Source organism: Orcinus orca, chromosome 4 (assembly GCF_937001465.1).
Source record: "Orcinus orca chromosome 4, mOrcOrc1.1, whole genome shotgun sequence".
NCBI classification, from domain to species: Eukaryota; Metazoa; Chordata; class Mammalia; order Artiodactyla; family Delphinidae; genus Orcinus; species Orcinus orca.
Window position 1 is genome coordinate 46,726,102 of NC_064562.1, and position 23,226 is coordinate 46,749,327.

General features: G+C 41.4%; 1 protein-coding gene across 10 annotated transcripts in view; it reads right to left on the minus strand.

Moving 5' to 3' along the window:
* Nucleotides 1-23,226, minus strand: part of FRAS1 (Fraser extracellular matrix complex subunit 1) — a 552,940-nt gene that overhangs the window by 270,668 nt on the left and 259,046 nt on the right. For all 10 annotated transcript variants that reach the window (XR_007477155.1, XM_049709348.1, XM_033406458.2 and 7 more), the window contains 2 exons: nucleotides 18,599-18,706; nucleotides 11,158-11,250 (listed from right to left, as the gene is read on the minus strand). Coding sequence is in view for 9 of the 10 variants with exons in the window: in XM_049709348.1 (XP_049565305.1) it covers nucleotides 11,158-11,250; nucleotides 18,599-18,706 (201 nt within the window). In the remaining variant the exon portion in view is untranslated. Of the gene's footprint in view, nucleotides 1-11,157; nucleotides 11,251-18,598; nucleotides 18,707-23,226 lie in introns of those variants that run through there.

The window sequence follows — 23,226 nt, forward strand, 5'->3', positions numbered from 1 at the left end:
TGCAGGGGACACGGGTTTGTGCCCCGGTCCGGGAGGATCCCACGTGCCACGGAGCCACTTGGCCCGTGAGCCATGGCCGCTGAGCCTGCGCGTTTGGAGCCTGTGCTCCGCGACGGGAGAGGCCACAGCAGTGAGAGGCCCGCGTACAGCAAAAAAAAAAAAAAAAAAAAAAAAAAATGAGTTTAATCCATAAAGTTTTCCTCTTATAACATTTTCTTAAATATCGTATTCCTTTGCCTCTATTAAATGTAGCATATGATGATACCTGATTCAGCACAAATCATATATAGACTTCTATTAAAAACGTCACACACACCCAGTGCTGTCATCTAAATATAATCTGGGGATTTCAACTGTATCACTGAGAAGCATAGAAAATAAACATCCTCTTGCTTCTCCTCAAGCCAGCATCCAGAATAATTATTCACCTCTCTCAAAGACAAAAGGACTCTGTCTTACTTAAACAAGTCACTGCCCCTTTCTTCTGCAAATCACTGCCAGGTTGCAAGCATGCCAAGGCTGACGTTTTGGAATTACTAATAACCTGTGCTATTATTGTAACAATAATAGTAATAGGTAGTCATAGTCATCCAGTTATTTGGGAACCAAGTCCTCACCTTACCATCCTGAAAATTACTTTCTTTAGGTGGACTTACTGGGAGTACAAGAGGGCAGAAACGCAAGGAGTGCACTGAGTTGGATGAACCACGGATTTCCTTGGACGCATGCATGTTCTCAGATCCAAGCTCAGCCCTCCCTGACTTGGGGACTATGAGTGTGATGTCATCTTTCTAGATTTCAGCTTCCTGGTCTAGAAAACTTAAATGGTAGGACAATATCTTGTGCACTTGGTTATTGTAAAGGTTAAACGAGGCAGTTGTGAAAGAGCCAGCAAGGGGAGTGGCAGGTAGGAGGTGCTCAATCCTCTCCCTTCTCTCCACTGCATGAGTCCATGGTCTTCCTACTCCTTTTCACACCTATGTGCTGACTGTGATCACGGCAACAGACTTGGATGCCAAGGCCAAGTCCTCTCCTATCAATTTTTACTTCTTCTATAATTAAATATAAAATTTCAAATTTAGTGTAGCATATACATGGGCAAGTCCACAACTTGCTAATAAACTATTGGCTAATAAAAGATAGCAGGCAATGGACCTTTATGCTTTGAAGGTCTAAGCATAAAAGCAAAGGAAGAAATTGTAAGAGAAAAATTAATAGGTTCTGATGAGTTCAAATTTTAAAAGTCTGTCAAATATACATTATAAAAAATTTTTTAAAGGCAAATGACAAACTGATTTTTAAAAACTGCAAATTATATTAATTAGAATTATACTCTACTATATAAAATCATTTACAAGCAATAAGAAAAGACTGGAGGCAAGATCAAGATGGTAGAGTAGGAAGATTCTGAGCTCACCTCCTCCCATGGATGCACCAAAATTACAACTCCATATAGAACAACTCTCTCTAAGAACAACCTGCAGACTTGCAGAACAGCTCTTCTATAATTAAGGATATAAGAAAAAAACCTCATTGAGGTGGGTAGGAGGTGACCCATACCCCCGGCAGGAAACTCAAAAGCCGAATGAATATCACAAACTTAGAGGACCTCCCTAAGAAGTAAGGAGTTCCAGCCCCACATTGGACACCACAGCCCTGAGACCTGCACCAGGAAGATGAGACCCCATAACTGGATTTGAAAACCTGTGGGACTTACATTGGGGGAAGCCAGAGAGCTATAGGAAACCAAGACTCCCCTCTTAAAGGGCTTATGCACAAACTCACTCTCTCTGAGTCCCAGCACAGAGGCAGTGGTTTGAAAAGAACCTGGCCCTCTAGCTGGCCTGCAAAGGTGGCCCCAGCACACCTTCCAGCCTGTGCCCACTCCACCTCTAGCCATGCCACCAAGGTAGCAACCCCAATCCAGCTCAGGAAAGCCTTGGCCAGTGTCCACTTCAGTTCCAGGCATCTTGCCAGGGAGGCCCCAGCCCTGACTGACATACCCTAAAACCCACCCCTGCCATCCTGCTCCAGCCACAACTGCCAAGGCCACCTGGCACACAAAATCTACATAGGAAGAACTCTACACAAGGCCACACCTTTAAGACCAGGAGAGATAACTGTTTCACCTAATTCACAGAAGCAAACCCAGGAAAAACAACTCCAATGAAATAAAGATAAGTAATTTACCTAATAAAGAATTCAAAGCAATGGTTATAAAGACGCTTATAGAAATTAGGAGAAGAATGGTAGAACACAGGGAAAACTTCAACAAAGAGATAGAAAATATAAAAAAAGAAACAATCAGAACTGAAGAATAAAATAATTAAAAGGAAAAATATGCTGGAGGGACTCAAGAGCAGATTAGATGTTACAGAAGAATATATAAGCAACATGGAAGACAGACTAATGGAAATCACCCAATCATTACAGCCCAAAGAAAAAAAAAGAATTTTTAAAAATGAGGATAGTTTAAGGAACCTCTGAGACAACATCAAACATACAAACATTTGCATTATCAGGATCTCAGAAGGAGGAGAGAGAAAGAAGGGGGCAGAAAACTTATTTGAAGAAATAATGGCTGTAAACTTCCCTAACATGGGGAAGGAAATAGTCCCAAAGAAGATGAACCCAAAGAGATCCACACCAAGACACATCATGATTAATAAGGCAAAAGACAGAGAGAGAATTTCAAAGGCAGCAAGAGGAATACTATGCATAATATTCAAGGGAAATCCCATAAGGCTATCAACTGATTTTTCAGCAGAAACTTTGCAGGCCATAAGGGAGTAGAATGATATATTTAAAGTGCTGAAAGGAAAAAAAACTTATAACCAAGAATACTCTGCCCAGTAAGGCTATCATTCGGAATTGAAGGCAAGATAAAGAGCTTCCGAGACAAGCAAAAACTAAGATTTCATCACCACTAAACTGACCTTACAAGAAGTGTTAAAGGGTCTTCTTTAAGCAGAGAAGAAAAGGTCATAACTAGAAATATGAAAATATATGAACAAAAAAAAAATCTCACTGGTAAAGGAAAATATATAGTAAAGGTAATGGATCAACTATTGAAAAAGCAAGTAAAATTTGAAAAGCAAAAATTGTAAAATCAACTAAAACTACAATTAGTAGTTAAGGAATATACAAAGTAAAAAGATGTAAAACATGACATTAAAAACATAAAACATGTGGAGGGGACTAAAAGTGTAGTGCTTTTAGAATGTGTTCAAACTTAAGTAACTATCAGCTTAAAACCAACAGATATATATATATATATATATATACACACACACACACACACACACACATATACATATATATATCAATCAATATATATGAAACTTAATGTAACCACAAACCAAAAATCTACAATAGATACACAAAAAATAAAAAGAAAATAATCAAACTACAAGGGAAGAGACTAAAAGAAGAAGAAAGGAACAAAGAAGTACCCAAAATAACCAGAAAACAATTAACTAAACAGCAACAAGTACATACTTACCAATAATCACTTTAAATGTAAATGGAATAAATGCTTCAATCAAAAGATATAGAGTGAATAGATTAAAAAAAAAAAAAGACCCATTTATATGCTGCATTCAAGAGACTCACTTCAGATCTAAAAACACACATAACCTGAAAGGCAAAGAATAGAAAAAGATATTCCATGCAAATGGAAATGAAAAGAAAGCTGGAGTAACACTACTCTGATCAGACAAAACAGACTTTAAAACAAAGACTATAATAAAAAAATACATGTGGTCATTACATAATAATAAAGAAAACAATCCAGTTTACAATTGCATCAAAAAGAATAAAATACCTAGGAATAAATTTAACTAAGGAAGTGAATGTCCTGTACTCTAAAAACTAAAAGACATCAATGAAAAAAACTGAAAGAGAAATGGAAAGGTATGCTGTGCTCATGCTATGGAAGAATTAATATTGTTAGAATGTTCATATTACCCAAAGTAATCTACAGATTCAACTCAATCTCTATCAAAATACTCACGGTATTTCTCACAGAACTGTAACAAATAGTTCTAAAATTTGTGGAATACCAAAAGACTCCAAATAGCTGAAGCCAAATTGAGTAAGAAGAACAAAGCTGGCAGTACCACACTCCCTGATTTCAAACTATACTACAAAGCTATAGTAATCAAAACAGTATGGGGCTGGCATAAAAACAGACACATAGGTCAGTGGAACAGAATAGAGAGCCCAGAAATAAGGTCACCACTCGTGGTCAATTAATCTACAACAAAGAAGGCAAGAATATACAATAGAGAAAGGATGACCTCTTCAATAAGTGATGCTGGAAAAACTCGACAGCTACATGTAAAAGAATGAACCTATACCATTTTCTTATATCATATACAAAAATAAACTCAAAATGGATTAGAGACTTAAATATAAGACCTGAAATCATAAAACTCCTAGAAGAAAACATAGGTTGTATGCTCTTTGACATGGGTCTTAGCAATATTTTTTTTGTTCTGTCTCCTCAGACAAGGGAAACAAAAGCAAAAATAAACAAATGGGGCTACATCAAACTAAAAAGCTTTTGCACAGTGAAGGAAACCTCCACAAAATGAAAAGGCAGCCCACTGAATGGGACAAAATATTTGCAAATGATACATCTGTAAGGGGTTAATATCCAAAATATAAAAAGAACACATACAACTCAATAAAAAAAAAGTCCAATTAAAACATGGGCAGAGGACGTGAATATTCATTTTTCCAAAGATGACATAAAGATGGCCAACAGGACCACGAAAAGATGTTCAACATCACTAGTCACCACTAGTTATCAGGGAAATATAAATCAAAACCACAGTGAGATATCACCTCATGCCTGTCAGAATGGCTATTATCAAAAAGACAAGAAATAACAAGTGTTGGCAAGGATGTAAAGAAAAGGGAACCCACATGTAATGTTGGTGGGAATGTAAATTGATATAGTCACTTGGAAAACAGTATGCAGATTTAATTTTTGAGGAAAAATTAAAAATAGAACTACCATATGATCTAGTAATTCCACTTCTGGGTATTTATCTGAAGAAAACAAAAACACTAATTCAAAAAGATATATGCACCCCAATGTTCACTGGAACATTATTTGTAATAGCCAAGATATGGAAGCAACCTAGTGTCCATCAAGAGATGAATGGATAAAGAAGATGTCACACACACACACACACACACACACACACACACACACACACACACAAAGGAATATTACTCAGCCATAAAAAATGAAATTTTGCCATTTGCAAAAACATGGATGGACCTAGAGGATATTATGCTTAGTGAAATAAGTCTGACAGAGAAAGACAAATATTGTGTGACTTCACTTATATATGGAATCTAACAAACAAAACAAAAGAATAAACAAAACCAAACAAAAACAGGCTCAGATACAGAGAACAAGCAGGTGGTTATCAGAGCGGAGGGGATATGTGGGGGTGAAATAGGTGAAGGGGACTAAGAGGTACAAACTTCCAGTTATAAAATAAATAACTCATGGAAACGTAATGTACAGCATGGAGACTATAGTCAGTAATATTGTAATAGCTTTGTATGGTAACAGATGGTAGCTAGACTCATAGTGGTGATCATTTCATGATGTATAAAAATATTGAATCACTATGCTGTGTATCTGAAACTAATATTATATTGTAAGTCAACTATAACTCAATTTAAAGAAAAAGAAAAAAAAATCCCAATGGAAAAAAATAGCAACAAGCTTATGGAATATTCAACTTTATTAACTGCAAAGAAATATTATTTAAAATAAAATTTGATAATATCTTTTAATATCAGATATGGAAAGTGTTTAAAATTCATAGTAGCTATTGTTAGTGAAGCTGCAATGGAGTGGAATTCTACACAGAGCCTTCTCTCATGATAGCACCTGGAACAACTCAGCCAGGCGGGGCCTACCCTAGGTAATCAGACCCGAAAAGAAGCTATACTATCCATGATAGTCCCACTGGGTTTATCATTAGACACAGACAACTTAAAATTGAATTTTGATGACCACAGGTGTCACAGCTTCAATACTCAAAATCTTTAGATGTTTTGACCTACTAATTTCACGTTTAAGAAGTTATCTGGAGAAAATGATCAATGACACACCAAAAAGTTTCAATACAAGGAATTCCATCTCATTGTTCTTCATAGTGAAATTGGAAATGTTTTCGTGAATATTGGAAGCTACCCAAGTGCCTAATAATAGGAAATCATGTTCTCCAAGAGTACGCTGGGGAACTATTTACAACATAATGTTTTATAAAAAAGCAAGATATAAACTGTATGCATAGTATAATTACAATTATGTAAAAACATATTTCTCTATCTATCTATCTATCTATCCATCCACTCATATTCACTGCCAGCCACCCCCCACAACAAAAAAAAACCTGAGGAAACAATAGTGGTTTTCATAGCTTGGAGATTACTAGTGGATTTTTTTCTGCTTGAATACTTTTCTATTTTCCAAATTTTCACCAATAAACAAATATTCACTTTAGTCATCAGAGAGCAAAGTACTGTTTAAAATATCTAATGAATCATTTGCATACCTTAAATAAAGTAAAATTTGAAAGCTGCTTAAAAAACAACTTGAAGTGAATGTCTTTATTAAAAGTTAGGAGATTGCTTCTAAACATCTAGACATTTCATTAAAACAAGAGCTTGTTTTTGTCACTACTGAGAAACACTAACTGTCATTTCTTAAACATTTGCAATCATACCAACTCTCAGATGAGACCACAAAAATTAATTATAATAACTTGTCAATCACCAAAGTTTTCTCAACTGTAAAATGAGAGGGCTGTATTAACTAATCTCTTCGGTACCTTCAAGCTCTCTAATGATGTGAATCTATTATCTGACTCAAGAGACATAAAATTAAGCAAGGGATTCTCCCTTCACAATAAGCTTGAGAATTATGGGAATAACAAAGAACATTCGTCAGGGAGACTCCACTCTAGATGTCAAAGCCACAGAAGCCCAGACAGTGATCCAAAGTGCACAGGATGATGGAAAGGAAGTATTCTCACCTCTCTCTTAGAGAAAAGTCACATGAGTCCCCTTCATTTTCATCTCCTACTCTTATCCCTAAATCAGTGACACCTCTCTCAGCAGAGGGAGACCAGAGATCAAGGGGTTTGGTACATGCTGATAGATAGATAGATAGATAGATAGATAGATGACAGGTAGATACTTTTAATTTCACAGTGTTTTCTATACTCATTTACAAAAGCTGTATTTTTTATGAGCACTGTAACAAGCAAAGAAAGCTCTGTAAAAATCAAGAAATAATACATATACAAAACAATGCTCCCACAAGACCTGTGTTGTAGCTGTGCCATCTTAATACCATTAATACCTTTTGAAAACCTGTGATTTTGACACTGGCCGAAAGCACATTCTGCAGACCATATCTTATATATATTCTTCTGCATAGCCAAATAACAAGTCGGCTTGGCTGTTCAAAGGAAAGATAAGCTCATAAAGTATTTGCCTGGCTTAATGACAGAACAAAAAAAATAATTTTTCTTCCTATAATTTGTTCCTGTTATGATGTTATAGATCCAGAATACTAAAAACCTGGGGATGTTCCATGCATATTGTAATTACATCCTCTACTTTGAAGAGAACAAGGCTGCAGAATTCAGTATTCAGTTCTTGTCTCACACGCATAAATTAATTCTCCTTTCAGCCTCACAGACAGGCAAAGCAAGCAGACCTCTCCCTCCACACGCCCGATCGGACGCGGGCACTAGGGCATTACCACCTGCCACTTTCTTTTTCAGTGAATCTCCAAGCACCATCTTCTAAGACATGACATTATCTGGTGCTGAGATTAAGTTAGTAAAGAGGAAAAGAAAGGGGTTAAAGGTCCTTTCTCCTCCCTTTCACAGGCTAATTTGTGGGGAAAAGAACAAGGAAAACGCATTCCAACACTCTTTAGGAAAACGTATTTCAGGCTTGTCTCCCTAACTGGTTGGCAAGGCTGGGCAGAGATCCAAAAGCTAATTTGAAAGGATAGCTTTGGGAGGTCATGGATGAAATAGTCACCCAAATGCTGGCTGTAATAAGCCCACGCGAAACTTACATAACCTGGTCAGCCAAAAGGCTCAGGTGTTTTCCTCACTCCAGAGAAGATGTGGGGACTTGACTTGTTGGAACGTCAGCTGTACAAGGTGCTGACCACAATGCCAGCAAAAGAGGTCCCCTCGTGAGGCGAGGCTGTTTCATTAAAGGTGGCCTCTCCATGCCGTCCTGAGCTCAACCCACCTTTGACTTTCCTTCTCTTCAACTTTATTCTCTGGGGACAGCATCACTTTAACAGATGCCCCTCCCACCACACTTGCTCTATCCTAAAGCCTCTTCTAACTCTCTTTTAGGGGAAAGCTTCCACTTCACCATCCCAAAGCTCTTAAAGCACCAGACTATTTCATAACTACCGGGACAGAGTCTCCATAACTCGTCCTATGGGATGCAAGCCAGAGGCTAAGGAGAGAGGATTACCGCTGTTCGGCAGGAGAGGAAGGTGCTCTAGAAACTGCTTCCCAAGCAAGCCAAGGGCGCAAAACAGAAAAAGCTCCAAGATTCAGGAAAAAACCTAGTGATGCAAGGGACAAGGGGAGATTCAGACCCAACCCAGACAAGCATTTAACCCACTCAAGGAAATGAATAATATTAAGAAAAACTTGGCAAGAATCTAAAAAGGTGAAGAAAGAGAGGAAAGAAGAACAGGAAGACAAGAAACATGATCGGTTTCACTTTATTAAGACTAAAATTTGAGGATTTTGTCTCAACTTAAAAAAAAAAATCATTCTTCTGTTTCTATTTGAAGAAGTAGACCACTAGAGAGTTTTTTCCCTTCAAACTACAATTCCTGGGCTTCCCTGGTGGCACAGTGGTTGGGGGTCCGCCTGCTGATGCAGGGGACGCGGGTTCGTGCCCCGGTCCGGGAGGATCCCACATGCCACGGAGCGGCTGGGCCCGTGAACCATGGCCGCTGAGCCTGCACATCCGGAGCCTGTGCTCCGCAACAGAAGAGGCCACAGCAGTGAGAGGTCCGCGTACCGCAAAAAAAAAGAAAAAAAAAACTTACAATTCCTGAAATTCAGCCATTTTCTCAGTTACATCAAGTACCAGAAATATAATTATACACTTTCAGGGGAGTACATTCTGAAAGTTGCATATGGGAAAACAAGGCATGGGCATGATCTTACCCAGTTTAGAGCTTCCCATGGACTGTGTCAGAGCCGAAGGGGTGAATTGCAAGGGAGGCAGGGAGAAGAAGGACTTTCTAAACTCTTCCAGAAAAAGTAGGAGACCAAGAGAATTTCTAATTAACCCATCAGCAGATCTGTGGTCCCTGAACTGCCCGCCACACAGGTTAGTTGGTCTAAGACCAACATGCCCTTGGGACAAGGACATGGATAAGCTGGAGAAGGGATTTACTCATTGTTTGAGTCGTGATGTTTATTGAGCACCTACTCTGGGAAAAGTTCACCAGGTTAGGTGGGAGGCAAGGAGGCTCACTATGAAGGTAGACAAAATATTGTCAATGTTCTCAGAAATCTTAATTCAAGATAAGAAGATTGCACGTGTGCATGAACATAACACAAGCAAGCAAATGACAAGTGTCATTAGAGCGGCCATGCAAAGAGTCATTGAACTCTGACGTCTCATGTCCCTGGAACCACCTCTTATTTGAGATGTCTGTTGTTCCCCCAGATCCTGGCCTCATTTTGGATCCTAGGGCTCTTTCACTTGAAAGATTCAGTTTGAGGTTTTTGACCTTGAACCACACACCTGTTCCAACCACTATGAACTGGCATTAATTCCGTCACCAATCTGCCCTTCAGCACTTTACATTTCACAAGGGATCCTCTTGTGTGGTGTGTGAAGTTTCCACCACCCTACATATTGCAGACTGAATCAAGCAGCACAAGGTGATACGTGGTATGCAGGCACAGATCCTGCTTGGGTATCACTCAGCAATACATTGTGCAGAAGTGAAAGAGTGACTTCCTCGGGTAATGTGGAGACAGTGGCTTAAGTGAGGTGATCCTGTCCCACGGGGAAAGCACACTGTACTCACGGAGTTTTAGGTACACACACTGAATAGCAGCCTAGAGTAGGTATATCAAATCCGGCTAACCTATGCTCTCTCCTGAATGGGTAGAGACACTAACTTGGGGAAAGTTTTGTATCAGGTGGAAGATGAAGATTAAAGCAAAGAGCCTCTTTCTAACACATTCAACTTCACCTGCTGCCTCGGGGGAGCATGTAGGCATGAGTGGAGATGAATTGTAGTGATCCCATTTTCATATTTTCTACTATAAACCTTGCAATAGTCCTTTAAAATCAGTATTTAATATCTCTAAATTAATCCTACAGGACCTGGAATGAGAAAGTATAATAAAAGAACTTCAGGGTTGATTTCTAGTACTGTGGTTCTAAATGTGGTGGAGGCGAGCATTTTCATTTTCATTCCCCCTAGGGGAAATGTGGCCATGCCTACAGACATTTCTGGTTGTCAGGACTTCAGAGGATACAAACTGGTGGGTAGAGGCTAGAGATGCTGCTAATCCTTCTATAATGCAGAGGATGGTCCCCACGACAAAGCCTAAAGTGTTAATAGTGCTGAAGTTTAGAAACTCCACCCTGAATGAGGAACAAAAGACCAGGGCTCTAGGCCAGGTTACACCACTTATTGGTACTATATGGGGCAAGTAACTTATAGTCTTTGCAATTCTACTTTTCCATCTTTAACACAGGAGTAATAACATCTGCTCTACTTACCTACTCAGGGTTGTTTATAAAATCAAGTGAAAAAATGTATGTGGTACACAAAGGCAAGGTGGCCCTTTTATTATTCAGCATTACAACTTCATCATCAACATTCTCAGACTATTCTTTATACAGACACGAATTCACCTGACAAATATTTACATGGGACAGTAAATAGGACAGTTTTAATCTTATTCAAGAAACCTAAATGCCCATGGAAAGTCGAATAAGCTTGAGGTCCTCCACCGTCCAAACAAAGGGGAAAAGAAATCCTCTCTTGTCAGCTTTACCTTGTCAATGATCTACAGACACTGAATCAACCATGGGTCAGAAGATACTTACCGTGTGAATTTTCTTTTCATGATGGCAAGATCCAGGAGTCCTCAGCACACACTCAGGGCAGCACTGGTTGGCGGGTATTTGAAGCACTTCCCCCTGAGCATTTAAAAACAGCTCAGTGTAAAGTAGCAGCAACGAGCAGTCACATCAGAGTCACTAACTCTCATGAGTTTCCACGGGTGACAACAATAAACAGGATAAACAGAACACACTAACGCAAAGGATTCTCTCTGTCAAGATGAGCTTCTCTCAAAGATAAAATGAACCCCCTTGTGACAGTAATTTCCTTGAAAACTGTCTACACCTTTTCACATGTAATGAAGTGAAGAATTTTATTCACTAGAAATGCTGCATCTGAGTGTCACACCAGAAAAGCAGTAGGGGTGAGATAAGAGCTCTATTTCCCTAAAACAGAGAAGAAAAGACTTGGGCGGGCAGGGCCACAGAGCTGGCAGGTCTTCTAACAGCCTATAGATGCCTGATGGAGCCAGCTGGGGGGGAGCTAAAGTTCTAATGTTCACTTTGACCTGGGACACAGAGTAGCAAAGCACAAGGGGCAGGTGAGAGAAGGACAGAGCGGGGAGAGGAAACAGCATGGCTGTGGAGGTTGCACATGTACTGTGGGGAGCTGGATAGGATTCCTGGGCTCCAATAAAGATCTACATTGTTTATCAGGGTTTCTATAATTGCAATTGTGTTTCCTATCAATACCTGACAGTATCCAGGGAATGGGCCTCCACGTGATACCTTAGGATTTATTGGGAAGTTGTCACATGTTAACTAACCATCTATTTGCCACTGTGAAGGATCTGTTTATCCAAGATTATTAAAACTATGGCACATACATGTGTCTTTGGGACCCAATCCTTCTATTAGACCCTCTGACTCAACCTGCTCTTCCACTTAGCATTTCCTCAAGTCCAGAGATGTGGCAGAAGTGGTAATTAGTGATTTTGATCGAAAATGGTAGGAGATCCTGAATTAACCAGGAAATCATGACTTGTCCACAGAATAAAAGCCTACAAAGAATTCAGCTGGTAGATTCAAAAAATTATGTAAGTCATAATGTTTCTTTGTTATTTGGGGCTGCTTCCATTAAAAAGAATTGTACCTACAAGAGAATGTTAATTGTACAGAACTACATCCTCAAGAGTGGGTGGGAAATGGGACCACTATTTCACAACTGTTAATCCACTAAACAGATAAATACATCAGTAACAGTGATCACCAAATTCTTATTTGCTTAATAAAGGATAAAACTTATATGATATGGGATTTTATAAAATTGTACATATGGTGCAACATTAATGACTGTTCACAAAAGTGCCCTCTGAACCCCGAGTAGAACCTACACTTGTCTAACTTCCACTAAGAGAGTAAATATAGAAAATACATTAACCTAATTACGACTAAGCATCCGGATAGAAAATGAGATAATCCAAGTGTTGTTTGTATTCTAATACGGAAGCAGGGAGCGAGGGAGAAGGGCAAGCAAAATTGAGGACTTCAAGAGATATTTTGTGCCCCCAAATTAGTTGTCTTTGATTCATATAAAAACTGGTCTTCAGATTTGGCCCTCAAAACTCATTTTATAGATATGATATTCTTTATTTGGGAGTGGATGTTCCCTATCTTGCATCTACCTATTGTACTTCTGTTGGAACATGATTTGGGGCTACAGGAGGAGCAAAGAATTCTGCATGTGGCACTTGGAGAAAGAAAGACAGGGAGTTCTTGCTACCTAACCATGTAACCTTGCATAGCCTTGTGAGCTGTGGGCTGCAGGAAACACATAAGCCTATTTCCCTGCAGGCTTTGCACTGGGAGCGTTAGGAAGTGGCCACTTGGGCAAGAGACATCAATGAAGATTGCTTGCCTAGGATCTAAACGAACCAACTAACAATAACGATGATGATCATGTGATAATTACAGCTAAAACTGAGTACTTAGAATAGCCAGGTACTCTTTTAAGCGTATGTGTGTGTGTGCATGTATACATATACGTAGATATATGTCGTGTATATATATATAATCTCTCACAACAGCTTGATTAGGTAAACACTATTCCTATCTACATTGAAGTTTGTGGCCAAAACCCCACAATGTAATACAGTGCCCCTTTGCACGGCATTGTCCTCTTTGTATATATGTTATTCAGAGATCCTGAAGATTGGTTCTGACAGGGCCGGGTTAGATAGTCAATGTTCTAAATGCCTCTGTTCTCTTCCTCTCAGTCGTTCTCTGTCTCTGTCTCTCTCTGACCTTATTTATCTAACTCTATAGCTAGCTATTCTATATGGATATAGGATATGAATACAGAATCTATTATATATGGTTAATAGGATGAACAGATAGATGATAGATAGATACAAATATCTAGCAGAACTACCACTGACACTTGGTTATTTCCAGTCAATCCATGAGCAAAACATACATCGTAAAAGGGCTTTTTAAAATTTTTTTAAAATGATAGGAACCCAAGTTACTATTAATAACAGTAATAATTTAGTTTAGGATACAATGGTGATTCATTAACTTGTGCCATGAGCTAATATAAGTGTACCCAGCAGGTGCAAATAACAACACATGTTCCTGAGATACACAAGGAAAGACATGGTGGAGTAGAAATTACACTGGCTCATGAGCCAGAGACTAAGGTTCTTGCTATGGCTGTGCCACTGTCTAGCTCTGTATCTTTTTTTTTTTTTTTTTTGGCTGTATTGGGTCTTTGTCGCTGCACGTGGGCCCTCCCCAGTTGCGGCGAGCGGGGGCCCCTCCTTGCCGCGGTGCGCAGGCCTCTCACCGCGGTGGCCTCCCCCGTTGCGGAGCACGGGCTCCAGGCGCGCAGGTCCCAGCAGCTGTGGCGCACGGGCTCAGCTGCTCTGCGGCATGTGAGATCCTCCCAGACCGGGGCTCGAACCCGTGTCCCCTGCATTGGCAGGTGGACTCCCAAGCACTGCGCCACTAGGGAAGCCCCCCAGCTCTGTATCTTTGAGCAAGTGACTAAACAACTAAAAGTCTGTTTCTTTGTCTATAAAATGAGAAAGCCTGACTAAATCCATTTTAAAGGCCTCTTCCAGTTCTATCATTCTGTCGCTCTGTCTCCCCCATCCCCCATATCTTCAACTTCTCTCTCTCTTCTAGGTCAGCCCCCTTTCCCTCTCAAGGTGATCATGTCTCTTTCATAGCAATATCAAAAGCCAAAACAAAACCTTCTCCCTTCCCTTGTTTGGTTATTCTAAAAATATTGACTAAGCATCTTCAGCAGACAAATAAACAAGCATTTGCAGTCTGGTCAAGGGCTGTAAAAAGGGCAAGCACAAAGCACACAACAACACCCAAGAGGCTCGATGGCTGGGGATGGGAGGTTCAAAGACACTTCACGGATGTGGTGGTGTCTGCCTAACATCCCATTTCTTTCTTCCATTCTCAGTGAAGCTCCCTGGGAGAAGCCCATATACTTGGCCTTCCTTTGCTCACTTCCCATTCACTCCTCGAGCCTCTGCATACAGTCCCATCACTTCAATGACACCAACTTCAGTGTGGCCGCCAGTGGCCTACATGTTGCCAAATTCAATGGATCATATTAAATTCTTCTCCCACTTACTTCCTTACCTGGGATCAACACTGTTGATACAAACTCCTTCTGGAAACTCCCTCCTCTCCTGGCTACCACAACACTGCTCTCTTCTCTGATCATTTCTTACTCCTTATCTCTCTGGCCATGTCTCCTTAATCTTCCTAAGTTCCCATTTTTTTATGTTCACCTCCCCTTAAATGACGGTGCTCCCCAAATTCCACCCTTGGTCTTGTGTTCTTTTCTCACACAATCTCTTTGGATGAGCTCATTAATTCAAAAGGTTTACACTACTGTCTCCCTGCTAATGATACCCACATTATATCTCCAACTCTGTCTTCTCCTCTAAGCTTTAGACTCAGACATCCAGCTGCCTTTTGGACATATCCACCTGGCTCTTCCACGAACACTTCAAACTCAATGTGCCCCAAACTGAAATCATTGTTCTCCTCCCAGATAAGATGCTTTTCCTCATTCTCATATATTCTCAATATCAGTTCGTGGCTCAGCTAGCCAATGAGTCATCAAGCCATAAATATGTGAGTCACCTTTTCTTTTCCTTTCTCTCACCCTCATACCTTCATTCAGTTCTGCTGATTTATCCCCTAAGTACTTATTGAGGCTGCCCTTCCTCTTGATCCCTACATGACCAGTGCCCCGATTCAGGTACTCATCCTCTCATCTGGACTATTCCTACAGCCTCTGAACTGATCTCCTCATCTCCAATATTACGCATTACCTTTGAAAAACCAGAAAGATCTTTCAAAAAGAAAAGCTGGCCATTCTACCCACATGCCTTCATTAGTATTCTATCACCTTAAAAATAAAATTCCAAGCTCCACAGTACAGCATACAAGGCTCTCCATAACCTTGAACTTACCAATTCTCTAGCTTCATCTCTCATGTATTCATTCAGTCAGTCACAAGATAATTATTGAGTGCCTACCATGTATCAGGTGCAATTGTAGGTGCTGAGAATACACGGTGAATAAAAGAGATAGTAAACAAGAACTATCAGTAAAATATAGAGTATGTTAGACAGTAGTTAGTGCCAAGAAGAAAAATAAAGCATGGAAAATGAGTAGGAAATGTGTGGTAAGGGGTGGAGAATTGCAATTTCAAAAGAATGGCATTCGAGAAAGACTTAAAGGAAGTAAAGGGTCAAAATAGATAGACTAGATAGATAGATAATAGATAGATAGATAGACAGATAATTTCAATGGGAACAGCAGGGTGCAAAGGCCCTAATGGCAGAAGTATGCCTGGCACAAATCCAGGGAATAGCAAGCAGGCTTGGTGTCTGAAGCAGAGGGAGCGGGGAGACTAGTCAATTAATCAGAGGGTACAGCAGCACTTTGGAGTTACTCAAAGTGAGAAGAGAAGCCATCAGAAGCTATTGGAGGGGTTTAAGGAGAGAAGCAACATGATGACTTAAATTTTAATAGGATCACCGTGGCTGCTGTATCAAGATTACAGTGAAAAGGCAAGGACAGAAAGAGTGAAACAAGTTAAGAGGCTACGGGGAGAATGCAGGCAAAAGAAAAAAAAAAAAGGATAACAGGGCTTCCCTGGTGGCGCAGTGGTTGAGAGTCCGCCTGCCGATGCGGGGGACACGGGTTCGTGCCCCGGTCCAGGAAGTTCCTGCATGCCATAGAGTGGCTGGGCCCGTGAGCCATGGCTGCTGAGCCTGCGCGTCCGGAGCCTGTGCTCCGCAACGGGAGAGGCCGCAACAGTGAGAGGTCCGCGTACCGCAAAAAAAAAAAAAAAAAAAAAAAAAAATGATAATAGGCTGAACCAGAATAAAAGCAGAGAAGTTGCATCTGCAGTGTATTGTTTCATGAAGGAAAAGCTGGAGGATTTGCTAATGTACTGGACGTGGGATGTGGGAGAAAGTGGGGAGAATGATACTAAGTTTACTGGCCTGAGCGACTGGGAGAAGGGAGTTTTCATTTACTGAGAAAAATCAGAAGAACAAATTAGGAATGGACAAAATCACACTTGGTATAGAACAAGGGTCAGAAACTTTTTCTATAAAGGGCCAGATGGTTAATATTTTAGCCTTTGGGGGCCACATATGGTCTACATCACAACTACACAACTCTGTCATTGTACCACAAAAGCAGCTGTAGACAATAAATAAGTGAGTGTGCCTGTGTTTCAATAAAACTTTATTTATGGATACTGAAACTTGATTTCATACAATTTTCACATCATGAAATACTGTTCTCTGCTGGTTTTTTCCAACTACTGAAAAATGTAAAAACCATTCTTTGTTCACAAGTCATGCAAAAACAGGTAGAGGCCACATTTAGTCTGCTGGCCCCTGGTATAGAACACATTTAGCTTTCAGCAATACCGCCTATGTCTTCTAACATTTAATTCAGTGCTTCTTCCATGATGCCATAATTATTCACGTGGAGTGGAGGAGGGCATGTCTTCATGGTCCTTACAAAACAAGCCCAGATTTACTCAGCAAGCAAAACAGAGATCTTTTAGGAGGGGTTACTTCAGAAATAGCCTGACGACATACAGCGAAATATTATCAAATTTACCAACATTTGACATACATGCAGCTTCTCAGAAATATACCCATGCAGAAATTGAGAAATACCCTTAAAGGTATACAGAACCTTCACTCCCGTGTTAGAAACAAACAGAAACTTCTTAGCATTAGACGGCATAAAGACTCAAGATTATTTATTATGGGGTGGGGAGAGATAAAACTAGAAAAATAAACTGTGCTTGTGAAATTGACAGAAAGCTTTTTAAAGAAAATAATTGGTCTTCTCCAGGGGGTTTCAAATGTTCAAATTTGAAGCTTAAGCCTTTTTTTATAAGTAGATTCACTTTAAAAAGAAAAGAGTCAGCACGTGGAAAAACAAAATTCTAACAGAATAGATGTGTAGTCAAAAAAATGAAAAAGTTTAACAAAGGAAAAGGAAGAACTATCCCTCACACGTTTGGTTAAATACCAGGAGATTTCTTGAGTCAAACCCTATCCTATGATCCTAGGTAGCCCAACAACAGCATGATGATACAATCAGTTGCACAACAAATAATGTCTTTAGAAAATCATCTTTGAGAAGTCAATTCTGACTTTCAGTGAGTTCAATGGCTTGTAAAATGTTGTGGTTAGTATCAGTAGCTGTGGCATCTGTCAGACCCAGGGAAGATCTCTGGGCAACAGTTTATTAACTGCATAATCCTATTAGGTTGCCTAAAATCTCCAGGCTTCACTTTCCTCATCTGTAAAGTGGGGATAAAGATACCTACCCCACATAATATTAAATGGGATAACACTATAAAACCTTTAAGTTTTGGGCTTCCCTGGTGGCACAGTGGTTGAGAATCTGCCTGCTAATGCAGGGGACACAGGTTCGAGCCCTGGTCTGGGAGGATCCCACATGCCACGGAGCAACTAGGCCTGTGAGCCACAACTACTGAGCCTGCGCGTCTGGAACTCGTGCTCCGCAGCAAGAGAGGCCGCGATAGTGAGAGGCCCGCGCACCGCGATGAAGAGTGGTCCCCGCTTGCCACAACTAGAGAAAGCCCTCGCACAGAAACGAAGACCCAACACAGCAAAAATAAATCAATTAATTAATAAACTCCTATCCCCAACATCTTCTTTAAAAAAAATTAAAAAAAAAAAACCTTTAAGTTTTAACCTTGAGTGCCCCTGGTCCAGAGTAAATGCCCAATAAACAGGAATTAAGATATTCTTAGATACAATATGTTAAAATTCTCTCCTATATTTCCTAAACCTTGCAATTAGAGATTGGGATAAATGTCAAAACCAGATGACCAAAAAAATGCAAACACCCTACCATTCCCTGACTTTACATTTAGAAAACAGTTAGGATACCATACCTTCTCAAAGGCACACTGAGGGTTTCTGCAAACAGCAGGTTTGCAGATAATGATATCACCATGGCAACGGCAGTTCTGGCATGAATCAGGCTTCCAAACGGTGGCATCCTGCAAAGAAGCATAAGCTCTGAGTTAAAAACTGATCAGTCAAGGTATGAGCACAAAAACTTGGTACCATCAACAGCCCTACACCCTGAACAATTAAAAGGCAAAGAAAAGTCACGGATACACACGGTGCTTGCTGGGCATTGATTAAACCCGCAGAGGCAATACAGTCTAATCCATGTCACCACAGTCAAACCACGTAGCCAAAGACAAGGGCATGCAGCAAGGAGCTGTCAATACCCAGAGAAAAACAATCGATTGGACTGAAACCTCAGGAGGACAAGCTGCTCTCAGACTTGAGGTTTCTCTTTGCTGTCAACTAGCAGACACCATTGGAGCATGTTCACAGGAAAATGACACTTAGACTAGCACTAACCAGCATCCTAAGAGCAGCTTGTGCCACTAGATACTATCAGCACCTCACACTTCACTTCCCAGTTCTTTGCTACTACATCCACCAATGCTCATCTATTCCATGGCTCACCTTTACCTCTGATGGGATAAAGCACAGACCCCATCATCTGGCGCTCGCCTCTCTCCCTGGCCTCGGGAAATCTCACAGTTCTGAGACTTTCATCCACTCTAGTTGGTCAAGCCATTGGACAGCCCCAGCCTCCCTTATCTGGCCTCACAGCTTACCCTCTACCTGGATCCCTGCTTCTCCGTGACTCCCCCAAAGAGAGCTTACAAAGCAATACACTTCTTTCAAGCCTCAACCTCAAGAACAAATCACTTCCTAACCCTTAATCCTGCACACTGAACCCTCCACTCAGGTGCGGCTCCACATGGCTTCTCAGTGACCCCACTGTGTCCTGCATACACTGCCACGCTTCACTGCACTCATCTACATTCCTGTTATCCTGGCTGGACCGGACTGTGAGCGCCCAAAGCAGGCACCGTCCTGGGCCCAGCACACTGTAGGTCCTCTAAACCAAGAGCTCACAGTTCACAAGTCACTTAGTGAAGGCTTTGTCCTCCTTTCTATACTTCCTCATCCTCTGGTCCTCGAACAATTGAAGTGCTACTCAAATACTTTGGGGAGGAGTAAGGGAAGTTTCTAAACTCTTGATAGAGTCATCACAATATTAGCACTCAACCTGAACTGGGATGAGCTAGGAAAACGATCGATGCTAGCAACGGATGCTTTCGCACAAAGGCAGACAACAAATGTGACGGTTAATTTCAAGGGTCAACTTGGCTAGGCTATGGTACCCAGCTGTTTGGTCCAGATTTACATGGAGTGTGCACAACATTCTCAAGGAAAAATAAAGTCATCCTTTTGTGTTGAGAAATGGTAAATGTATAAGCTTTTAGACAATGTGCTTAAAACCCAAAGTCATTTAAGAAATATAGGAGACAAGGGGAAGATGGCGGAAGGGGAAGATGGCGGAAGAGTAAGACGTGGAGATCCCCTTCCTCCCCACAGATACACCAGAAATACATCTACACGTGGAACAACTCCTACAGAACACCTACTGAAGGCTGGCAGAAGACCTCAGACCTCCCAAAAGGCAAGAAAGTCCCCACGTACCTGGGTGGGGCAATAGAAAAAAGAATAAACAGAGACAAAAGGATAGGGACAGGACCTGCATCAGTGGGAGGGAGCTGTGAAGGAGGAAAGGTTTCCACACACTAGAAGCCCCTTCCAAGGCGGAGACTGCGGGTAGTGGAGGTCGGGAACATCAGAGCCACGGAGGAGAGCGCAGCAACAGGGGTGCGGAGGGCAAAGTGGGGAGATACCCGCACAGAGGATCAGTGCCGACCGGCACTCACCAGCCCGAGAGGCTTGTCTGCTCACCCGCCGGGGCGGGCGGGGCTGCGAGCTGAGGCTCGGGCTTCAGTCGGAGCGCAAGGAGAGGACTGGGGTTGGCGGCATGAAATCAGCCTGCAGAGGGTTAGTGCACCGCGGCTAGCCGGGAGGGAGTCCCGGAAAAGGTCTATAGCAGCCGAAGAGGCAAGAGACTTTTTCTTCCCTCTTTGTTTCCTGGTGCGGGAGGAGAGGAGATTAAGAGCGCTGCTTAACGGAGCTCCAGAGACAGGCGCGAGCCGCGGCTATAAGCACGATCCCACAGACGGGCATGAGACGCTAAAGCTGCTGCTGCCGCCACCAAGAAGCCTATGTGCAAGCACAGGCCACGCTCCACACCCCCCTTCTGGGGAGCCTGTGCAGCCAGCCACTGCCAGGGTCCCGGGATCCAGGGACAACTTCCCCGGGAGAATGCATGGCATGCCTCAGGCTGGTGCAACGTCACGCCGGCCTCTGCCGCCGCAGGTCCGCCCCGCACTCTGTACCCCTCCCTCCACCCGGCTTGAGTGAGGCAGAGCCCCCGAAGCAGCTGCTCCTTTAACCCCAACCTGTCTGAGCGAAGAACAGACGCCCTCCGGCGACCTACACGCACAGGCGGAGCCAAATCCAAAGCTGAACTCTGGGAGCTGTGTGAACAAAGAAGAGAAAGGGAAATCTCTCCCAGCATCCTAAGGAGCAGCGGATTAAATCTCCACAATCAACTTGATGTACCCTGCATCTGTGGAATACCTGATAGACAACGAATCATCCCAAATCGAGGAGGTGGACTCTGAGAGCAAGATTTATGATTTTTTCCCCTTTTCCTCTTTTTGTGAGTGTGTATGTGTATGCTTCTGTGTGAGATTTTGTCTGTACAGCTTTGCTTCCACCATTTGTCCTAGGCTTCTATCCGTCCGTTTTTTCTTTTTCTTTAAAAAAATTTTCTTTCTTAATAATTACTTTTTATTTTAATAACTTTATTTTATTTTATCTTACTTTATTTATTTTACCTTTTTTCTTTCCTTCCTCCCTCCCTCCTTTCTTCCTTTCCTTCTTTTCTTTCTTTCTTTCTCTCTCTCTCTCTTTCTCTCTTTCTCTTTCTTTCTACTTTTTCTCCCTTTTATTCTGAGCCGTGTGGATGAAAGGCTCTTGGTGCTGTAGCCAGGAGTCAGTGCTGTGCCTCTGAGATGGGAGAGCCAACTTCTGGACACTGGTCCACAAGAGACCTCCCAGCTCCACATAATATCAAACGGTGAAAATCTCCCAGAGATCTCCAACTCAATACAGGCACCGAGCTTCATTCAATGACCAGCAAGCTACGTTGCTGGACATCCTATGCCAAACAACTAGCAAGACAGGAACACAACCCCACCCATTAGCAGAAAGGCTGCCTAAAATCATAATAAGGCCACAGACACCCCAAAACACACCACCAGACGTGAACCTGCCCACTAGAGAGACGAGATCCAGCCTCATCCACTACAACACAGGCACAAGTCCCCTCCACCAGGAAGGCTACACAACCCACTGAACCAACCTTAGCCACTGGGGACAGACACCAAAAACAATGGGAACTACGAACCTGCAGCCTGCAAAAAGGAGACCCCAAACACAGTAAGATAAGCAAAATGAGAAGACAGAAAAACACACAGCAGATGAAGGAGCAAGATAAAAGTACACCAGACCTAACAAATGAAGAGGAAATAGGCAGTCTACCTGAAAAAGAATTCAGAATAATGATAGTAAAGATGATCCAAAATATTGGAAATAGAACAGACAAAATGCAAGAAACATTTAACAAGGACCTAGAAGAATTAAAGATGAAACAAGCAACGATGAACACCACAATAAATGAAATTAAAAATACGCTAGATGGGATCAATAGCTGAAAAACTGAGGCAGAAGAACAGATAAGTGACCTGGAAGATAAAATAGTGGGAATAACTATTGCAGAGCAGAATAAAGAAAAACGAATGAAAAGAACTGAGGACAGTCTCAGAGACCTCTGGGACAACATTAAATGCATCAACATTCGAATTATAGGGGTTCCAGAAGAAGAAGAGAAAAAGAAAGGGACTGAGAAAATATTTGAAGAGATTATAGTGGAAAACTTCCCTAATATGGGAAACGAAATAGTTAATCAAGTCCAGGAAGCACAGAGAGTCTCATACAGGATAAATCCAAGGAGAAATATGCCAAGACACATATTAATCAAACTGTCAAAAATTAAATACAAAGAAAACATATTAAAAGCAGCAAGGGAAAAACAACAAAATAACACACAAGGGAATCCCCATAAGGTTAACAGCTGATCTTTCAGCAGAAACTCTACAAGCCAATAGGGACTCGCAGGACATAATTAAAGTGATGAAGGAGAAAAACCTGCAACCAAGATTACTCTACCCAGCAAGGATCTCATTCAGATTTGATGGAGAAACTGAAGCCTTTACAGACAAGCAAAAGCTGAGAGAGTTCAGCACCACAAAACCAGCTTTACAACAAATGCTAAAGGAACTTCTCTGGGCAAGAAACACAAGAGAAGGAAAAGACCTACAATAATGAACCCAAAACAATTTAGAAAATGGGAATAGGAACATACATATCGATAATTACCTTAAATGTAAATGGACTAAATGCTCCCACCAAAAGACACAGATTGGCTGAATGGATACAAAAACAAGACCCATATATATGCTGTCTACAAGAGACCCACTTCAGACCTAGAGACACATACAGA